The 18,608-nt window shown below is 35.5% G+C and overlaps 1 protein-coding gene across 2 annotated transcripts in view; it reads right to left on the minus strand.

The window, feature by feature from the left end:
- LOC307183456 (cadherin-10) overlaps positions 1 to 18,608 on the minus strand; it is a gene marked incomplete at both ends in the record, with an annotated part of 119,666 nt that overhangs the window by 24,939 nt on the left and 76,119 nt on the right. For both annotated transcript variants that reach the window (XM_079915965.1, XM_079915964.1), the window contains one exon: positions 260 to 447. In XM_079915965.1, the coding sequence (XP_079772091.1) occupies positions 260 to 447 (188 nt within the window). The remainder of the gene's footprint in view (positions 1 to 259; positions 448 to 18,608) is intronic.

The following is an 18,608-nucleotide window of genomic DNA, read 5'->3' on the forward strand; positions in this document are numbered from 1 at the left end:
GCGCAGGCTCAGCGGCCATGGCTCACGGGCCCAGCCGCTCCGCGGCATGTGGGATCTTCCCAGACCGGGGCACGAACCCGTGTCCACTGCATCGGCAGGCGGACTCTCAACCACTGCGCCACCACGGAAGCCCTACTTATGAATTTACATTGGAACATGGTAGGGACATTTCTTAATGGACAGAGCATGAGTGGATAATACATATCGAAATCCCTACTTCCTAAACAGTCAGATGATTATTTCTATTGATGTTCTGCACCTTTTTCACAGTGATGATGCCTTCCTGTGTGTCCTTCTCAGTTCTGATGTCAAACATATCAATCCCATCACCATCAATAATTCGGTATTCTACTTCAGCATTTTTCCCAGTATCAGCATCAGTTGCTTTTACACTTCCAATGGATGTGCCAACTGGGGAGGATTCAAGAACTCGAAGATGGATGGTGTCTGTAAAGATTACAGGAAAGAAGAGAGAGAGAAAGAGATTTCTCCATAGAGTATTCTAAGGTAAAATGTGTATGAGAGAATATTATAAACCTTAAACTCTACATTAGATGTTGACTAATAAGTTGAATACACACAACATGGATAATATAAAGTCTAGGAACAGAAAAAGTGGAAATCTGGGGGATTTGGTCTGTGCCTATTATAAATAGTGAGACCCAATCTCTAATTGTATCAAGAGTTCTGTTTTTAAAAATGAGCATGTTGTCTGTTTTTGCATTTGCACAAGTAACTAGATATCAGCTTTGAGTGCACATATGTACCTGTGTGTGTTTATACAATCACAACAAATCACAGAATATACTGTGAATATTTATATGTTGCAGTGAACATATTTGAAAATTGTTTTTCTTTTGTTGTTTTTAGTTATTTACTACTCAGTTTATTTCAGCTGCAGGGCAGAACATTACAAAATTCCATGAAATCAGCCATAGTGGGGAAGAATCCCACTTCTATTTGTGACAGGAGACACAAAGGATACTCTGTGGGAGAAATACAAAGATGCCCTTCACAGTGTCAGTGTAAAAACACTAAATTCTGACCAATTCCCTTACATTTCAGAGCAAAACAAGAATTTATCTAAGCCCCTGGTACACCTACTCGTGCTTCAGCATGAACAACCTCTCCTGCTAATGAGATTTATATTTTAGTACCTGATCATAAACTACATGCTACTGACAGATTAATCGACCTGAGGGACACTTCTGGTTAGAGCACCTTCTTGCTCATAAACCTTAAGTAATTCTCTTTAATATACATAAAAAAGTCCAGACCTCTTAGCTAGTCATGCTCTTGCCTGACTATATCTTTCCTAATGTGTCTTTCTGTTAGCCACTTCCAGGAAAGATCTGCACCAAACTGGACTTTTCAAAGCCTTCTTGTCAAAAATTAATTTCCTATATCTCTATAGTTCACATACTATTTCCCTCACATAAAATTCTTTCCCCCTCCACGAACCTCAAATAACCATGACCCAATTTATCAAATCTGAGAAAGTGGGTCTATTATGTGCTGAGTGTTTAGGGGGCTATGGCCCTCAAAATTCCTATGTTGAATCCCTAGCCCCCATTCACTACCTCAAAATATGACTGTACTAGAAGATAACGTCTTTAGAGAGGTAATTAAGGTTAAATGAGAACATTAGGGTGAGCCCTAATCTAACATGACTAGTGTCCTAATTTGGACACAGACAGGCACAGAGGAAAGCCCATGTGAAGACAGGGAGAAGATGGCCATCTACATGCCAATGAGAGGCCTCAGAAGAAACCACCTTGATCTTGGGCTTCCAGCTTCCAGAACTGTGAGAAAAGAAATGTCTATTGTTTAAACCATACAGTATGTGGTACTTTGTTAGGGCAACCCTAACAAACTAATACAGGCATCTATATCTGCTCAGTTTGAAAAGTCCTCTTCTAGGAGACATCATTAAGACTCAGTTTCTACCACATTCTGGTTAGTCACTTAATGCGTACTTTTTAATTCTTTTTGTACATTTTTTTCTCTCCATTAATCTCTGGTAACACATTGTTGAATGCAGCTCTCAATTCGTTCCTTAGCTACTGTCTTGTTGGCTCTCTTTGCCTTTGCTATTTCTTCTGCTAGAAACAGCTGTTCCTAGATATTCAGATGGCTCATTCACTTTCTTCCTGCAGATGATTGCTCAACTCTGACCCCTCAACTCTGACCCCTCACCAATAACCTTACTGAAAACAACTTTATTGAGAAGACCACTCCCAATAACTTTTCATATCCCTTGTCACTGTTAGGCATTATATTATTTACTTGTTTATTTGTATGTACCATGAGGATGTTGTATTGATACATGACAGGGAAGACTTTGTATTTTTTCACCTTTATATTCCCATTGTATTTCTTTGAATGTAGCAGCCTCTACATACTTATTCTTTTTTTTTTTTTTTTTTTTTTTTTTTTTTTGCGGTACGCTGGCCTCCCACTGCCGTGGCCTCTCCCGCCGTGGAGCACAGGCTCCGGACACGCAGGCCTAGCGGCCACGGCCCACAGACCCAGCCGCTCCGCGGCATGTGGGATCCCCCCAGACTGGGGCACGAACCCGCATCCCCTGCATCGGCAGGCGGACCCCCAACCACTGCGCCACCAGGGAAGCCCCATACTTATTCTCTCTCTTTTTTTTTTTTTTTTTTGCGGTACGCGGGCCTCTCACTGCTGTGGCCTCTCCTGTTGCGGAGCACAGGCTCCGGACGTGCAGGCTCAGCGGCCATGGCTCACTGGCCCAGCCGTTCCGCGGCATGTGGGATCTTCCCGGACCGGGGCACGAACCCTTTTCCCCGTGCATCGGCAGGTGGACTCGCAACCAGTGCACCACCAGGGAAGCCCCATACTTATTCTTATATTGGATAACTGAGAAGCTTCCTAACTAGTCTACCAGGTGCTATTCTTAGCCAAATCCACTCAAATCTCAGCTACTCTCAGTACACACTGCATCCATATTATCCCTTCGAAAACAATAATTAAATCAATAATTATTCAGAACTTCAAAACCATTTGATAGCTCTCTTTGTACTTAAAACATACAGAGGCTGGCCTTCCACAGATTGGCTCCTTTTTATTGTCATTCCCTCCCTTAATTAATAGTCTCCATAACACTCCTTTAGGTTTAGGTCTCTTTTAGGTTTTTAAAATATGCTTTTCTTCTTCAATTTAATACACTTTTCTCCCTCATGAAAGATTTTCTACACAATGCGTTGCCTGGCAACCTCTAGCTCTTTCTTTTGATATACATTTATTTTCACTATGCTTCTACCTCAGAACATCATCAACTCTAGCCTACTTACTTCAACAACTTTCTTTTAAATATTAAATGTTAGAGAAGTAGCATCTCAATGAATTGATTTATTACACTGGAGCCGAAGTAGCCTTTCTAAAAGACAGAAATGATTTAACTTCTCTACTGAAAGCACTTTTTATTGATGTTAGAATAAATTCTTAATTTCTTCATTTGGTTTATAATGTCTTATAAAATCCGGGTTTTAAAAAAAAATCTTTAGTACCATGCTTATCTATTCTCAAACCTAGAGTATATGTGGAATACAGCCAAAAATAAGTTTTTTCAATAAATGATCAGTCAACCAGACTAGAAACATTATAAATACATGGAATACTTAACAAAATAAATGCAAATAATATGGACGTTTCAACTGACATTTATATATATAAAACCTGTATGCACCATCTAGAGAATATAGATTCTTTTCAAGCAGGCATGAAACATTGAACCCAATTTGATCAAGTATTAAGTTATTAGACAAATTTGAATACATTTTAATAAATCAGTATCTACTAAATTCTCTGACCAGGATACAATTAAGATAGAGGTTAAAACAAAAAAGATAATCCCCCAAATACTCATATTCTTGAAAATTTAGAAGAATTAAGAAAAACTTCTATGCAACTGATGGTTCAAATAAAATACAAATTGGGAGACAAAAAAATTGGAAAAAAAATTAAAAGGAACTCAAATATGTGGTGAAGAGAAAATGATTCTACTTAAAGAAAGTAACTTACAGCTTTATGTGCAAAGTCTTCTGGAGAAAAGAAAAATGAGGACTGTTTTCCAACTCATTATGTGAGATCAGTACTGTATGCCCTTGATACCAAAACCAGACAAGAAAAGTCCAGTGGTTATATAGTGTGGGTTAAAACTCAAGCTGTACCATACCTGACTGTATAATATTTAGCAAGTTCATTTAAAATTTTTAATTCATAATCTCCTATATAGTATAAAGTTTAGTATGTGAGAAACACTATTCTAATCACTTTACTATTAACAAAATCCAGACTTTGTTTTAATTTCACCAGCTATTCCATTAAAGTCTTTTCAGAGATCCTACTTTGTATTTAGTTGTCATGCCTATTTATTTTCCTCCAATCTGTGAGAATTCTTCAGTATTTCCGTGCTTCCTATGACCTTGACACCTTTAAAGAATACTGGTCAGTTATTTTATAAATAATCTTTAAAATTAGGTCTGTCTCATATTTTCTCATGATTAGATTGAGGTCATGCATTTCTTTTTTTTTGTCAAGGATATCATAAGAGTGATCTGTTTTCAGTGTAGAATTGGATGCAAATATGTCTTATGACTGTTGATATTAACCTTGATCTCTTGGTTAAGAAGGTGTTTCTGCCAGTCTTTTTCATTTGTTAAGTAAATATTTTTTCTTTATAATTAGTATATATTTTGGGAAATATACTTCAAGATTATGCAAATATCCTATTTTTCCTCAAAAGTCTGCTCATTAGTTTTATAATCAATCAATGATCTTCCTTGCAATAATTAATGGTACAATTATTCTAATGCACCATTAATGGTGATCTTCTATTTTCTTTCTAATGGTGCTTCTAATGGTGATCTTCTATTTTCTTCATTATTTCCACATATATTAATTGGAATTCTTCTGTAAGGAAAAGCTGCCCTTTCTCCCTTACTTATTTATTTATATCAGTAAGGACATTTATTTTATTCTATGTGTTATAATCTAACAATATGGCTATTTATTATTTTGTGCAAGTTCTTACAGGCTTGGTCATTGGGTGATCTTCTAGGTTGGTTCTGGTGTCTTTTCAACATGCCTCCATTATTTATTTACTTTTTTGGGGGGGAAGTACTTCCTTAATTCCCAGCATCACAAAATGTTGTGGGTTCATCTTATATTTTCCCTGCCCAAGCCCTGAAATCAACCATGTCTCCAAGTTGAGCCCTGACTTCTTTTAGTGAAGAAAGAACCATGATTTTTTTAATATAGTGTAGTATTCAAAATTTTAGTAAATGGAGCAACTCTTCTTTCATAACATGCAAATATGTCAAAAAAGGCAAAAGGAAGCTATTTGTATTTGAAATGTAAGTCTAATTATGTTTTTGATATAAAAATTTAAATAACAGTAAGTTATTGCCTGTTAACATATTAATTGATCTTTGTTTTAGAAATAAAATATCTGTAAACTTCAAAGGAATTTAGAGTGTTATGATTTAAAATATTAGTATTTAAGGCTTTTCAGCATAAGAGAAAACCCTGTAGTATAATAGAATAAAAATATTTAAATAGAAACACTGTAATATTAGAACTGAATACACAAATCTTTATTTATAAATTCATACTTGTAAAGTAGTTGCACATTTTTGTTTTAATCACAGTCACTGAAAAAGGCCTAGAATTCCATTCCACTAGAAAAAAACAAAACCCTAATGGCCAAACACTGGTCACTAATACAGTGTTTTTCTATAATATAAACAAATTCTTCTTGGAGATTTACTGTCTGAGGAATAGAAAGGAAAGTGAAATTGGAATTCCTTGAGATAGAAGTTAAATGAGGTATCAGACATTATTGGGATCATAGAAAAGTACAAAGAACCCAATCAACTTGCCTCTACTGTACAGCATTTTGAAAATTTGATCCTTGATAAGAAAATAATTATTTAGTTGATTAAAACACATAAAATCAGATTAGGTTTCTGGAAATGTAACTTAATTCAGTTGAACTTTTTAGCTGAAAAACAATACTATCTCTGTGGATCACAGAGATAGAGATACACATTTGAAGGTATTAAAAAAGTATAAGCTCCAAATTGAATGGAAAATGAGAACCTAGAGAAGTAAGTAGAAAACTGAAGCTCACTTTTGGTCTGAAGATATTTGCCATTTTCAAAAATTGATCCTTATTTTTATGGCCTCTTGAAGCAAGAAGAATACATATCAAACTCTAAGCTATCTGCAGGGTAGTTACACAACAGCAAATAGTCTCCACAATAAGTGTTTTGCATTCAGTGGAAGGGTGATCTAGACACAAGCCATGCTTTATGACATTTTGCATTCATTGTGTGGATTTGGATGATCCGGAAGAACTCTATTTTTACAGATATAAGCAACTTTAGCCACTAGGGGAGAAAGATGACACTGTGGCCTCCACAACACAAGGGGTGAAGGCTCACAAGGCAGGCTACAATTATTTGGCCAAAAAGTTCGTTCATGTTTTTCCCTAAGATCTTACAGAAAAACCCGAACGAAATTTTTGGCCAAGCCAATACTTCATGGAGAATCTATGTGGACAAGAAAACCACTGAGATTATGATACTGGGAGGACCCTTCCTCACTACCTCTCCTCATACCTTTCTCCCTCAAGTGCCTTTTCCAAAAGTGAGAGACATTAATAGCCCTGGAAAGATGTATTACATAGCTCAATGAAAATACAGTTGTAAATACTTGGCTCATAAAGACACAAAGGAAGAAAAATGATGGAGTCAGGTGCCATAAGATACAGAACAACATGCCAAATGCCTGTTGGAGTATACACACACATATACATACATACAGATGTATGCATATAAGCTAGTAGAAAATTTAGTCAAGGATGTAAATGGAAAAGGGTTTACAGTAGAATAAACAAGAAAGACAAATAAACATAGAGAAATATACTGGATCTTAAGCAATGCAAATTAAATTAAGGACATGATGTGATATCATTTTACACCTACTAAACTAACAAAAATAAAGACTGACAAAACCAACTGTAAAAAGTATGTGGTCTAAGAGGAACTATTATGCAGAGCTGATTGGTGTTAAATTTGACACAATGATTTTGGGAAATTTTCATTTCCTGGGTTACTATGACAAAGTACAAAAATCTAGGTGGCTTTAAAGAGTAGAAATTTATTGTCTTACAGTTTTGAAGGCTAGAAGTCTGAAATCTATGTATCTGGCAGGGCCATTCTCTCCTTGACAGCTCTAGAGAAGATCCTTCTTTCCGTTCTATAGGTTCTAGTGTTTGCCAGCAATCCTTGGTATTCCTTGACTTGTAGATGCATCATTCTAGTTATATGGCCATTTTTTTCCCTGTATGTTCACATTATACTCCCTTAGTGTGTGTCTCTCTGTGTATCCAAATTGCCCCCTTTTTTAAGGATATCAGTCATATTGGAAAAGGGTCCCAACCCTAATGATCTCCTTTTAACTTGATCACCTCTAAAGACCCTATTTCCACATAAGGTCACATTCTGAAATACTGTGGGTTAGGACTTAAAAGCATATTTTGGGGGGACTCAATTCAACCCATAACAGGATTATATGTTGTTAAATATTAGCATAAATAAAATCCAGCAATGTGCATGAGGAAAATAGCTGCAGAAATGCCATTGTTTGTAAAGTTATGTAAAGTTAAACAGGGAATTATTGTTTGTAAAGTTAAAAAAAAAAAAAGAGGAAGGGAACCAAATGTCAAACAGCACGAGAATAGGTAAATAAATTGTTACATTATCACACATCCCAACATAATCCAAAATTGAAAACCATGAGCTATAGTTACATCAGAAAAAATGTGGATGAATCTTAGTTGCGTCATATTAAGTGGAAAAAGACAAATTTCAGAAAATTATATATGGTGTGATACTATTTTTATAAACCATAAACAAGAACTCAACAATATTTTGTTTAGAAAAACATAAATGCTATGTATATATATTTATATATGTGAATAATCTCTCTTGAACATGTACATATATGAGCACAAAATTCAAGGATCATGCATGTGAATGCAAAATATTTTTAAAGTCCTTGTAATGTGTTAAAGTGGTACAACTTATATTTTCTTGTTGTTATTGCATACTTCATGAAAACGTAAAACAAACAAGCAAACCGATATACCTCATAAATAATTGTCAAATTAAGCATTACTTAAAAGTGTTTTTAGTGTTCCTGGTACTTGATGGAAGTAAACATCTTCTGTTTAAAATTCAACTTCAGGAAGAACCCTCTAAGTAGGGCACCTGCCACCTGCGGTGGGGGACCCTGAAGCCCAAGGAGACAGGAGGAAACACCAAGTGAACTGGTAAGACGTGGGGGACTGAGGGGGGAGGAGAAGTGGAGGTCAGACAGGATTGATGCCCCTGAGACCAGGGACATCAGGAGAGGCAGGTGGGAGGGGCCCTCTGGGAGGAGTGGGAGAGGAGTAGAGGGCATTTACCCTGCCCACTCAAGCCCAGGAAGCCTGTTGGACTCCAAGGTAAGGTGCCCTGTCCTCTGAGACCAGGGGTGGGGGGCACACCTGGACCCCTTCTGTTCCTTGAGCCTAAGCTCCACCTCCCACAGCCCCAGGGCCTTTCCTAGTTTGTGGGTCCTAAGCATAGGCCCTGCCCACTGCCCAAACCTCGCCCTTGCTTAGGCCCCACCCTCCACAGCCAAGGTCTCCCCCTCACTTTTTTTTTCTTTTCCCTCCTCCTCTTTTTTACTATTGTGGTACTGTTGTACCCTCCAGTTGTTTCATCTATATTTTTATTTTCATATTCTTTCTAACATATCTGTTAGTTTCCTAGTCTAATTTTATTTTTTACTTTGTTATTGTTCTCTTTTTTTTTTTTATTGCCACCCCACATTGCTTGTGGGATTTTGGTTCATGAGCCAGGGGTCAGGCCAAAGCTCCTGCAGTGGGAGCTCTGAGTCTGAAACACTGGACTAACAGAGAACCTCAGACCAGAGGGAATATTCATCGAAGTGAGGTCTCACGGTGGTCCTCATCTCAGCACCATGACCCAACTCTACCCAACAGCCAACAAACTCCAGTGTTGGAAGCCTCAGACCAAACAACCAGTAAGACAGGAACACATCCCACTCGTAAAAAAGGAAAAAAAATCACATGGCAAAAAAGTATGTCACAGATGAAGAAGCAAGGTAAAACCTACAAGACTAAATAAATGAAGAGGAAATAGGCAATCTACTTGAAAAAGAATTCAGAGTAATGATAGTAAAGATGATCTGGAATCTCGGAAATAGAATGGAGGCATGGATTGAGAAAATACAACAAATGTCTAACAAAGATCAAGAAGAAATAAACAACAAACAGAGATGAACAACACAATAACTGAAATGAAAAATACACTAGAAGGAATCAATAAAAGAATAACTGAGGCAGAAGAATGAATAAGTGAGCTGGAAGACAAAATGATGGAAATAACTGCCAAGGAGCAGAATAAAGAAAAAAGAATGAAAAGAATTGAAGATAATCTCAGAGACCTCTGGGACAACACTAAACGCACCAACATTTGAATTATAGGGGTGCCAGAAGAAGAAGAGAAAAAGAGAGTCTGAGAAAATATTTGAAGAGATTATAGTTGAAAACTTCCCTAATAGGGGAAAGGAAATAGTCACCCAAGTCCAGTAAGCACAGGGAGTCCCAAACAGGATAAACCCTAGGAAAAACACACCAAGATACATTTTAATCAAACTAACATAAATTAATTACAAAAGAAAATATTAAAAGCAGCAAGGGAAAAACAAAAATAACATACAAAGGAATCCCCATAAGGTTATCAGCTGATTTTTCAGCAGAAACTCTGAAGGCCAGAAGGGAGTGGCAGGATAAAGTGATGAAAGAGAAAAACCTACAACCAAGATTACTCTACCCAGCAAGGATATCATTCAGTTTCGACAGAGAAATCAAAAGCTTTTCAGACAAGCAAAAGCTAAGAGAATTCAGCACCACCAAACCGGCTTTACAACAAATGCTAAAGAAACTTCTCTAGGCGGGAAACACAAGAGAAGAAAAAGACCCACAAGATAAACCCAAGGCAATTAAGAAAATGGTAATAGGAACATACATATCCATAATAACCATGAATGTAAATGGATTAAAAGCCCCAACCAAAAGACACAGACTGGCTGAATGGATACAAAAAGAAGACCCATATATATGCTGTCTACAAGAGACCCACTTCAGACCTAGGGATCCATACAGACTGAAAGTGAATGCATGGAAAAAGATATTCCAGGCAAATGGAAATCGAAAGAACGCTGGAGTAGCAATACTCATGTCAGAAAAAATAGACTTTAAAATAAGACTGTTACAAGAGATAAGGAGGGACACTACATAATGATCAAAAGATCAATTCAAGAAGAAGATATAACAATTATAAATGTTTATGCACCCAACATAGGAGCACCTCAATACATAGAGCAAGTGCTAACAACCATGAAAGGAGAAATCAACAGTAACACAATAATAGTAGAGGACTTTAACACCCCGCTTACACCAATGGACAGATCATCCAAACAGAAAATAAATAAGGAAACACAAGCTTTAAATGATACAATAGAACAGATAGATTTAATTGATATTTATAGAACATTCTACCCAAAAGTGGCAGAATACACTTTCTTCTCAAGTGCACATGGAATATTCTCCAGGATAGATCACATCTTGGGTCACAGTCAAGCCTTGGAAAATTTAAGAAAATTGAAATCATATCAAGCATCTTTTCTGATCACAATGCTATGAGATTAGAAATCAATTACAGGAAAAAAAACTAGAAAAACTCACAAATACATGGAAGCTAAACAGTGTGCTACTAAATAACCAAGAGATCACTGAAGAAATCAAAGAAGAAATAAAAAAAATACATAGAAACAATTGACAACAAAAACACAACAATGCAAAACTTATGGGAATCAGGAAAAGCAGTTCTAAGAGGGTAGTTTGTAGCAATTCAATCTCACATCAAGAAACAAGAAAAATCTCAAATAAACAATCTAACCGTAACTTAAAACAACTAGAGAAACAGGAACAAAGAAAACCCAAAGTCAGCAGAAGGAAAGAACTCATAAAGGTCAGAGCAGAAATAAATGAAATAGAAATGAAGAAAAAACAACAGAAAAGATCAATAAAATTAAAAGCTGGTTTTTGAGAAGATAAACAAAATTGATAAACCCTTACCCAGACTCATGAAGAAAAAAGGGAGAGAATGCAAATCAATAAAATTAGAAGTGAAAAAAGAGAAATCACAACTGACACTGCAGAAATACAAAGGATTATAAGAGACTACTACCAACAACTATATGCCAATAAAATGGACAATCATGAAGAAATGGACAAATTCTTGGAAAGGTACAATTTTCCAAGACTGAACCAGGAAGAATTAGAAAATATAAACAGACCTATTACAAGTAATGAAATTGAAACTGTGATTAAAATCTTCCAACAAACAAAATTCCAGGACCAGATGACTTAACAGGCGAATTCTATCAAATATTTAGAGAAGATCTAACACCAATCCTTCTCAAACTCTTCCAAAACATTGCAGAGGGAGAAGCACTCCCAAATTCATTCTACGAAGCCACCACCACCCTGATCCCCAAACCAGAAAAAGAATCACAAAAAAGAAAATTTAGACCAATATCACTGATGAAGATAGATGCAAAAATCCTCAACAAAATACTAGCAAACAGAATCCAATAGTACATTAAAAGGATCATACACCATGATCAAGTGGGATTTATCCCAGAGATGCAAGGATTCTTCAATATATGCAAATCAATCAATGTGATACACCACATTAACAAATTAAGGAAAAAAAACATATGATCAACTCAATAGATGTAGAAAAAGCTTTTGACAAAATTGAACACCAATTTATGATAAAAACTCTCCAGAAAATGGGCCTAGAGGGAACCTGCCTCAATAGAATAAAGGCCATATATTTCAAACCCACAGCAAGCATCATACTCAAGGGTGAAAAATTGAAAGCATTTCTACTAAGATCAGGAAGAAGACAAGGATGTCCACTCTTGGCACTCTTATTCAACATAGTTTTAGAAGTCCTAGCCACAGCAATCAGAGAAGAAAAATAAATAAAAGGCATACAAATTGGAAAAGAAGAAGTAAAACTGTCACTGTTTGCAGATTACATGATACTATACATAGAAAGTCCTAAAGATGCCACCAGAAACTACTCGAACTAATCAATGAATTTGGTAAGGTTGCAGGATACAAAATTAATGCACAGAAATCTCTGGCATTCCTATACACCAACAATGAAAAATCAGAAAGAGAAATTAAGGAAACACTCTTATTTACTATTGCAACAAAAAGAATAAAATACCTAGGAATAAACCTACCTAAGGAGGTGAAAGACTTGTACTCAGAAAACTATAAAACAATGATGAAAGAAATCAAAGATGACATAGCAGATGGAGAAATATATCATGTTCTTGGATTGGAAGAATCAATATTGCAAAAATGACTATGCTACCCAAAGCAATCTAAAGATTTAGTGCAATCCCTATCAAACTACCAATGACTTTCTTCACAGAATTAGAACAAAAAATTTTACAATTTGTATGGAAACACTAAAGACCCCGAATAGCCAAAGCAATATTGAGAAAGAAAAATGGAGGTGGAGGAATCAGGCTCCCTGACTTCGAACTATATCACAAAGCTACAGTATTCAAGACAGTATGGTATGGGCACAAAAACAGAAATATAGATCAGTGGTACAGGATAGAATGCCCAGAGATAAACCTATGTACACATGGTCACCTAATTTATGACAAAGGAGGCAAGAACATACAATGGAGAAAAGACAGCCTTTTCAATAAGTGGTGCTGGGAAAACTGGACAGCTACATGTGAAAGAATTAAATTAGAATACTCCCTAACACCATACACAAAAATAAACTCCAAATAGATTAAAGACCTAAATGTAAGACCAGACACTGTAGAACTCTTAGAGGAAAACATAACAAAAACACTCTTTGACATAAACCACAGCAAGATCTTTTTTGTCCCACCTCCTAGAGTAAGGAAAATAAAAATAAACAAATGGGACTTAATTAAACTTAAAATCTTTTGCACAGCAAAGGAAATCATAAACAAGACAAAAAGACAACACTCAGAATGGGAGAAAATATTTACAAATGAAATAACAGACAAAGGATTAATCTCCAAAATATACAAACAGCTCATGGAGCTCAATATCAAAAAAACAAACAACCCATTTAAAAAATGGGTGGAAGGCCTAAACAGACATTTCACCAAAGAAGATGTACAGATGGCCAAAAGGTACATGTAAAGATGCTCAACGTCACTAATTTTTAGAGAAATGCAAATCAAATCTACAATGAGGTATCACCTTGTGCCAGTCTGAATGGCCATTATCAAAATATCTAGAAAGAATAAATGCTGGAAAGTGTGTGGTGAAAAGGGAACCCTCCTGCACTGTTGGTGGGAATGTAAATTGATACAACCACTATGGAAAATAGTATGGATGTTCCTTAAAAAACTAAAAATAAAACTACCATATGACAAAGCAATCCCACTACTGGGCATATACTCTGAGAAAACCATAATTCAAAAAGAGACATGTACCACAGTGTTCACTGCAGCTCTTTTTACAAGAGCCAAGGACATGGAAGCAACCTAAATGTCCATCAACAGATGAATGGATAAAGAAGATGTGGCATATATATAATAGAATATTACTCAGCCATAAAAAGATACAAAATGGAGTTATTTATAGTGAGGTGGATGGACTTAGAGCCTATCATACAGAGCGAAGTTAGTCAGAAAGAGAAAAATAAATACTGTATACTAACGCATATATATGGAATCTAAAAAACAAAAGTACTGATGAACCTAGTTGCAGGGCAGGAATAAAAATGTAGACGTAGAGAATGGACTTGTGGACACGGTGTGGGAGGGGGAACCTGGGGCAAGGTGAGAGTAGCATCGACATGTATACTCTATTGAATGTAAAATAGTTAGCTAGTGGGAAGCAGCAGCAGAGCACAGGGAGATCAGCTCGGTGCTTTGCAATGACCATGTAGGTGGGGTCAGTGAGCCTGTAGGTGTGGGATAGGGTGGGTGGGAGGGAGGCTCAAGAGGGAGGGGAGATGGGGATATGTGTATGCATGTGGCTGATTCGCTTTGTTGTGCAACAGAAACTAACACAGTATTGTGAAGCAATTATATTCCAATAAAGATTTATTTAAAAATATAAAGTAAAATTCAACTTCAGGTCTCACAAATTTCAATGATTATTAATTATATATATATATATATATATATATATATATATATATACACATAATAACAACAAAAGGAAATATAAGTGAGTGTCAGCAGGAAAACAAAACACTGAAAAGCAACAATAAAATAAAACTCAAAAGCACAAAACAAAACAAATTAAGCACTTTAGCTGAATCATATCAACAAAACAACTAATGTGGAGTCATCACATGAAGAATATTTTAAAAATATATTCATTATGTTTTAAGGAGTAAAAGTTATAATATTTTTACTAGACAATGAAAAGTGGCTGGCTATATTGATATGAAGCCAAATACAAAACATAGATATTAACAATATAATAGTTGAAGTCAAAACAGTTAAAAAATAATGGATGGGTTAAACAGAAAATTAAAATCACCAAAGGACAGAATTGGTGAACTAGAGGACAATGGAAGGAAGTACACACAATTAAAAATTAATATATAATTGTGTGGTTGGAAAAAATAAAAGGCACGGATCAAAATGTCAATGGACCTTTCAAGGTAACCTCTGATCCTAGAAAGATATTGAGCAATGTCATCAAAATTTGATGATAAAGTTATTTTGAACCTTGAATATTCACTATAGGCACCATATTAATCAAGTATGATAGCCCAATAAAGATAATTTTAGACTCAGCAAATTTCTCTGCCTTTGGGCTTTTTAAAAGAAACTAATGAATGTATTCCAGGAAAATAATGGGCTAAATCAAGATACAGGAATACAGGAGATCTACAGAGCTACGTATCCAAGTTACAAAAGTGAAAAAGAAATGTCTGGGATGGCAGATTTTCTTGAGCTATAGAGATTAGCCAGCCCATACTGGAAGGGGAATACTGAGGAATCTAGGTTTGCAACTCTGAATGTTGCCAAAATGAAGCTAAGTGCTATAGAGTTTTTCACTAACAAATTTTGAACAGCTGTACCCACTGCACATCTAAAGCACAAACCTGTAACATCTCAGAAAATACAACTTTGCTAAAGAGGATCTTTAATAGTCAGTAGTTGAAATCATTACATTGGAAATAAAATGTCTGGCTTTTCTCCTCTAAGACTTTTGAGAGCCAGTGTATGCTTTTGTATACATTTTTGGACTAAAGATCAAACTTTTACAGGTAATAGTATAGTACTTTGAAAAGTGTATTTTAAAAATTGTAGAGCTTTTTCTTAAGACAGTTAAACGGTTCTTAAATACATTTAGTGCTTCAGTGAGAATGCCGTTGGGACAGAAAGACAGAGAGGAAGGCTGAGAATGGTGGATATAAAAGAAATTTCATAACAATTAAATTTTCTAAGAAAACCAATAGAGAAATTTTTAAAAGTGTTATCATAATTATATTAAGGGGAGCATAGACTGAGATGCTACTGAACTCCATTTTCATGAATAATGAAATGTAAAAAATATTTTAAAAATAACAAGAAAATATTACTTAGAGAATTACAGCTTAACCTAGATGAACTAAAAAGAGTAAGAGTTTAAAGTTGTTTTCTGTGATGATTAGAGCTATGGGTGAGGAAGAATGGAATGGGTGGCTTATTTTTCATTTAAAAATTTTATCTATGAATTTAATACTTTGAAGAAAATTATTTATTATTATTATTATTATTATTATTATTTTGGCCAGGGTACACAGCACACGGGATCTTAGTTTGCCGACCAGGGACTGAACCCACGCCCTCGGCAGTGAAAGCACCGAGTCCTAACCACTGGACCACCAGGGAATTCCCTGAAGCAAATTATTTTTTAAAAAATTAAATAGAAAATTGACCTGATATTATTGGAGATTATCAGGTTATGGTAAAAAGTTTCTGTATCATGGATCTTTTTAACATGGAGAGAGAGAGAACAAAAGAAAAAAAACCAGTTTTTTGGTTTCATTAATTTTACTGTACATAGATTTCACTGGGAGTATTCTCTGGGAATTTGTTCTCCCACTTTTTATTTTTAGCTTGGACTTTTATGAGATTACTTGGATTTCTAGACACAGGCTTAGATTCTGAAAATCTGTCTGCTTTGAACTTGTCATAATAGTTCTGGTCAAGGATCCAAAATCACTTATTACTTCATTTTATTTCTTGATTGGCGCAGAGACGATCTCCATCACAAAGTTTATATCATTTTGATGACAGTAAGCATTATCCATGTTAATTTTCAGTACTTTCTGAGGTTTACCAGGGAAGGGATCATGCTCCATTGATTCACATTATAATAAGCCTAAATCATTTTATAGATAAAGGATACACACACACACACACACACACACACACACACACATAGTGAGTGTGTGTATATACATGCACAAAAGTATATTTATTTTTCCTTGAAATACTAATAAAAGTGTTTTCAAGGAGTTCCATACTTTGCAGAACAGCAATGATTAAGATTGAGGTCATTCATCAAAATAACATAGATTTAGTTCTTCTGTTAAATAATTCAGATAGCTATATTAAAGGTATATATGTTGTATACACATATAGAACACACATATTCATGATCGTTTTGATTATATGGTAACTTCAGTAGTTAAGTCATCCAATAAATATTTATTCAGTGCCCAAGATATATAATTGGATAATGCTTTCTCTGGAACTGCGTTTATGCTCAGAAACCTATTCAGGGACGAGATTTACTGGGTTTACTTCAAAGTTTAAAAACTGCATTTCTATATTTTAAAGGTATGAAAGAGCTATTCACTCATGCTTTTAAATTTTTTTCCAAGACTCGTCTGTTGAACACAAGTATCTTAGTTTGTCAAGCAAAGTGAAATTGCTTTCATTAAGAGCATGCAAGGGTGTTTACCATGTAGGGGGAGGGGATCCAGAAAGGAGACAGATTGTACTGCACACACTGACAAAGGCAAAGTAGCACCTGTCACCCATCTTACGTGTCATGTTTCCTTAAAGACGTCTATTTGTATGCTCCTTATTTTTTATCTTACAGTTGATGAAGCTTTAATTATGTGGTATGCTTTCCTGTCAATTCCAATTTATAGTTGTTTGAAATTCATTCCCAGGTGTCTGATTGAATCATTTGCTTCTCTTTTAATGTTTAGGGCAGATAAATATTTCTTTCCAGTTGGTATGTTCTTGGTTTGGTTATCGACTTAAGTGCAAGGCACAAATGCAAGGAGGAGAAAGGTAATTGCCATTTCCATATCACCTATGAAAAATTGTATTAGAAATAAAAATCTAAATGGTAATATTGCAAAGAATACTTCCTAAGGACTGGCCAAAAGATAAGACTACTTAAGTAAGTGTATTCTGAGACTATTAACGACAACCTCACATAACATCTAAATATTCATTATTAAAGACTTAAAACAATTTTAATGCATTTGTTTTCTTTTGTTTTTTTTTTTTTTGATTCAAGATTAAGTATTCCAGGTCACTTTTTCCACCAAAAATTTGATCAATAGGACCTTTGCACTTGAGTATTAAAAACACTGCAGATTTGTGTACTGGAAACAGAAGTAACTGACAGCTCAATGTAAGAGACTTTGGAGGAAAGGCATAAGATGGGCACAGTAAGAGATGTGACAGCGTGACTTCCTCAGGAACAACAAAATAGATGCCAGAAAACAAATGGGAGAGCTAAGAGGGCAAACATAGCTTTGGAGGCTTGACAACAGATAGCTGCCGTTTTGTTTTGTTGATAAAAAACAGTAAGGTTCCAGGAAATATAATTGGACTCTTTCCTTTGTTCCCTGTCCTTGTTTCTATTCACATTTACATTAACTCTCTACTTTTCCAGAGTTGTGAGAAAAAAAGCACCACATATGTGAATAACAAAATAATTTAACATTAGTTTAATTTTTTTATTTGCTTTGTGTGTAATCTTATTGTCACATCTCTACGCTGCATAATAATCTCAAACAACACTTGCTCTAAGAAAAATGACACAATTATGCACGTTTATAAACCATTCCATTGTATAATGTTTAAAAGATGTTTTTTAATGAGCTTAACAGGAAGAAATTAAAAACAAGATAAAGCTCCTGAGAGGAAACTGCAGAGCAGTTAAGGAAATTATGCAATGCTAAATGGGCATTTAGGAAAAGGAGCGGAGAGCTGAAAGTCACACCAGAGACTGACGGAGGATTGAGGGTTTGGAATTGAAGACTCCCACCAGAGGAGAGGCAGAAACCTATTCTGTGAGCACTGGAGACATGATCACCAACTTAGCTTTGGGCATTTAAGTTAAATTAGAGCAAAATGAGATGCTGCAAGATGTCTTAGTTTCCTGTTCATGCCATTGAAGA

Source organism: Stenella coeruleoalba (genome assembly GCF_951394435.1).
Source record: "Stenella coeruleoalba genome assembly, chromosome: 3".
NCBI classification, from domain to species: domain Eukaryota; kingdom Metazoa; phylum Chordata; class Mammalia; order Artiodactyla; family Delphinidae; genus Stenella; species Stenella coeruleoalba.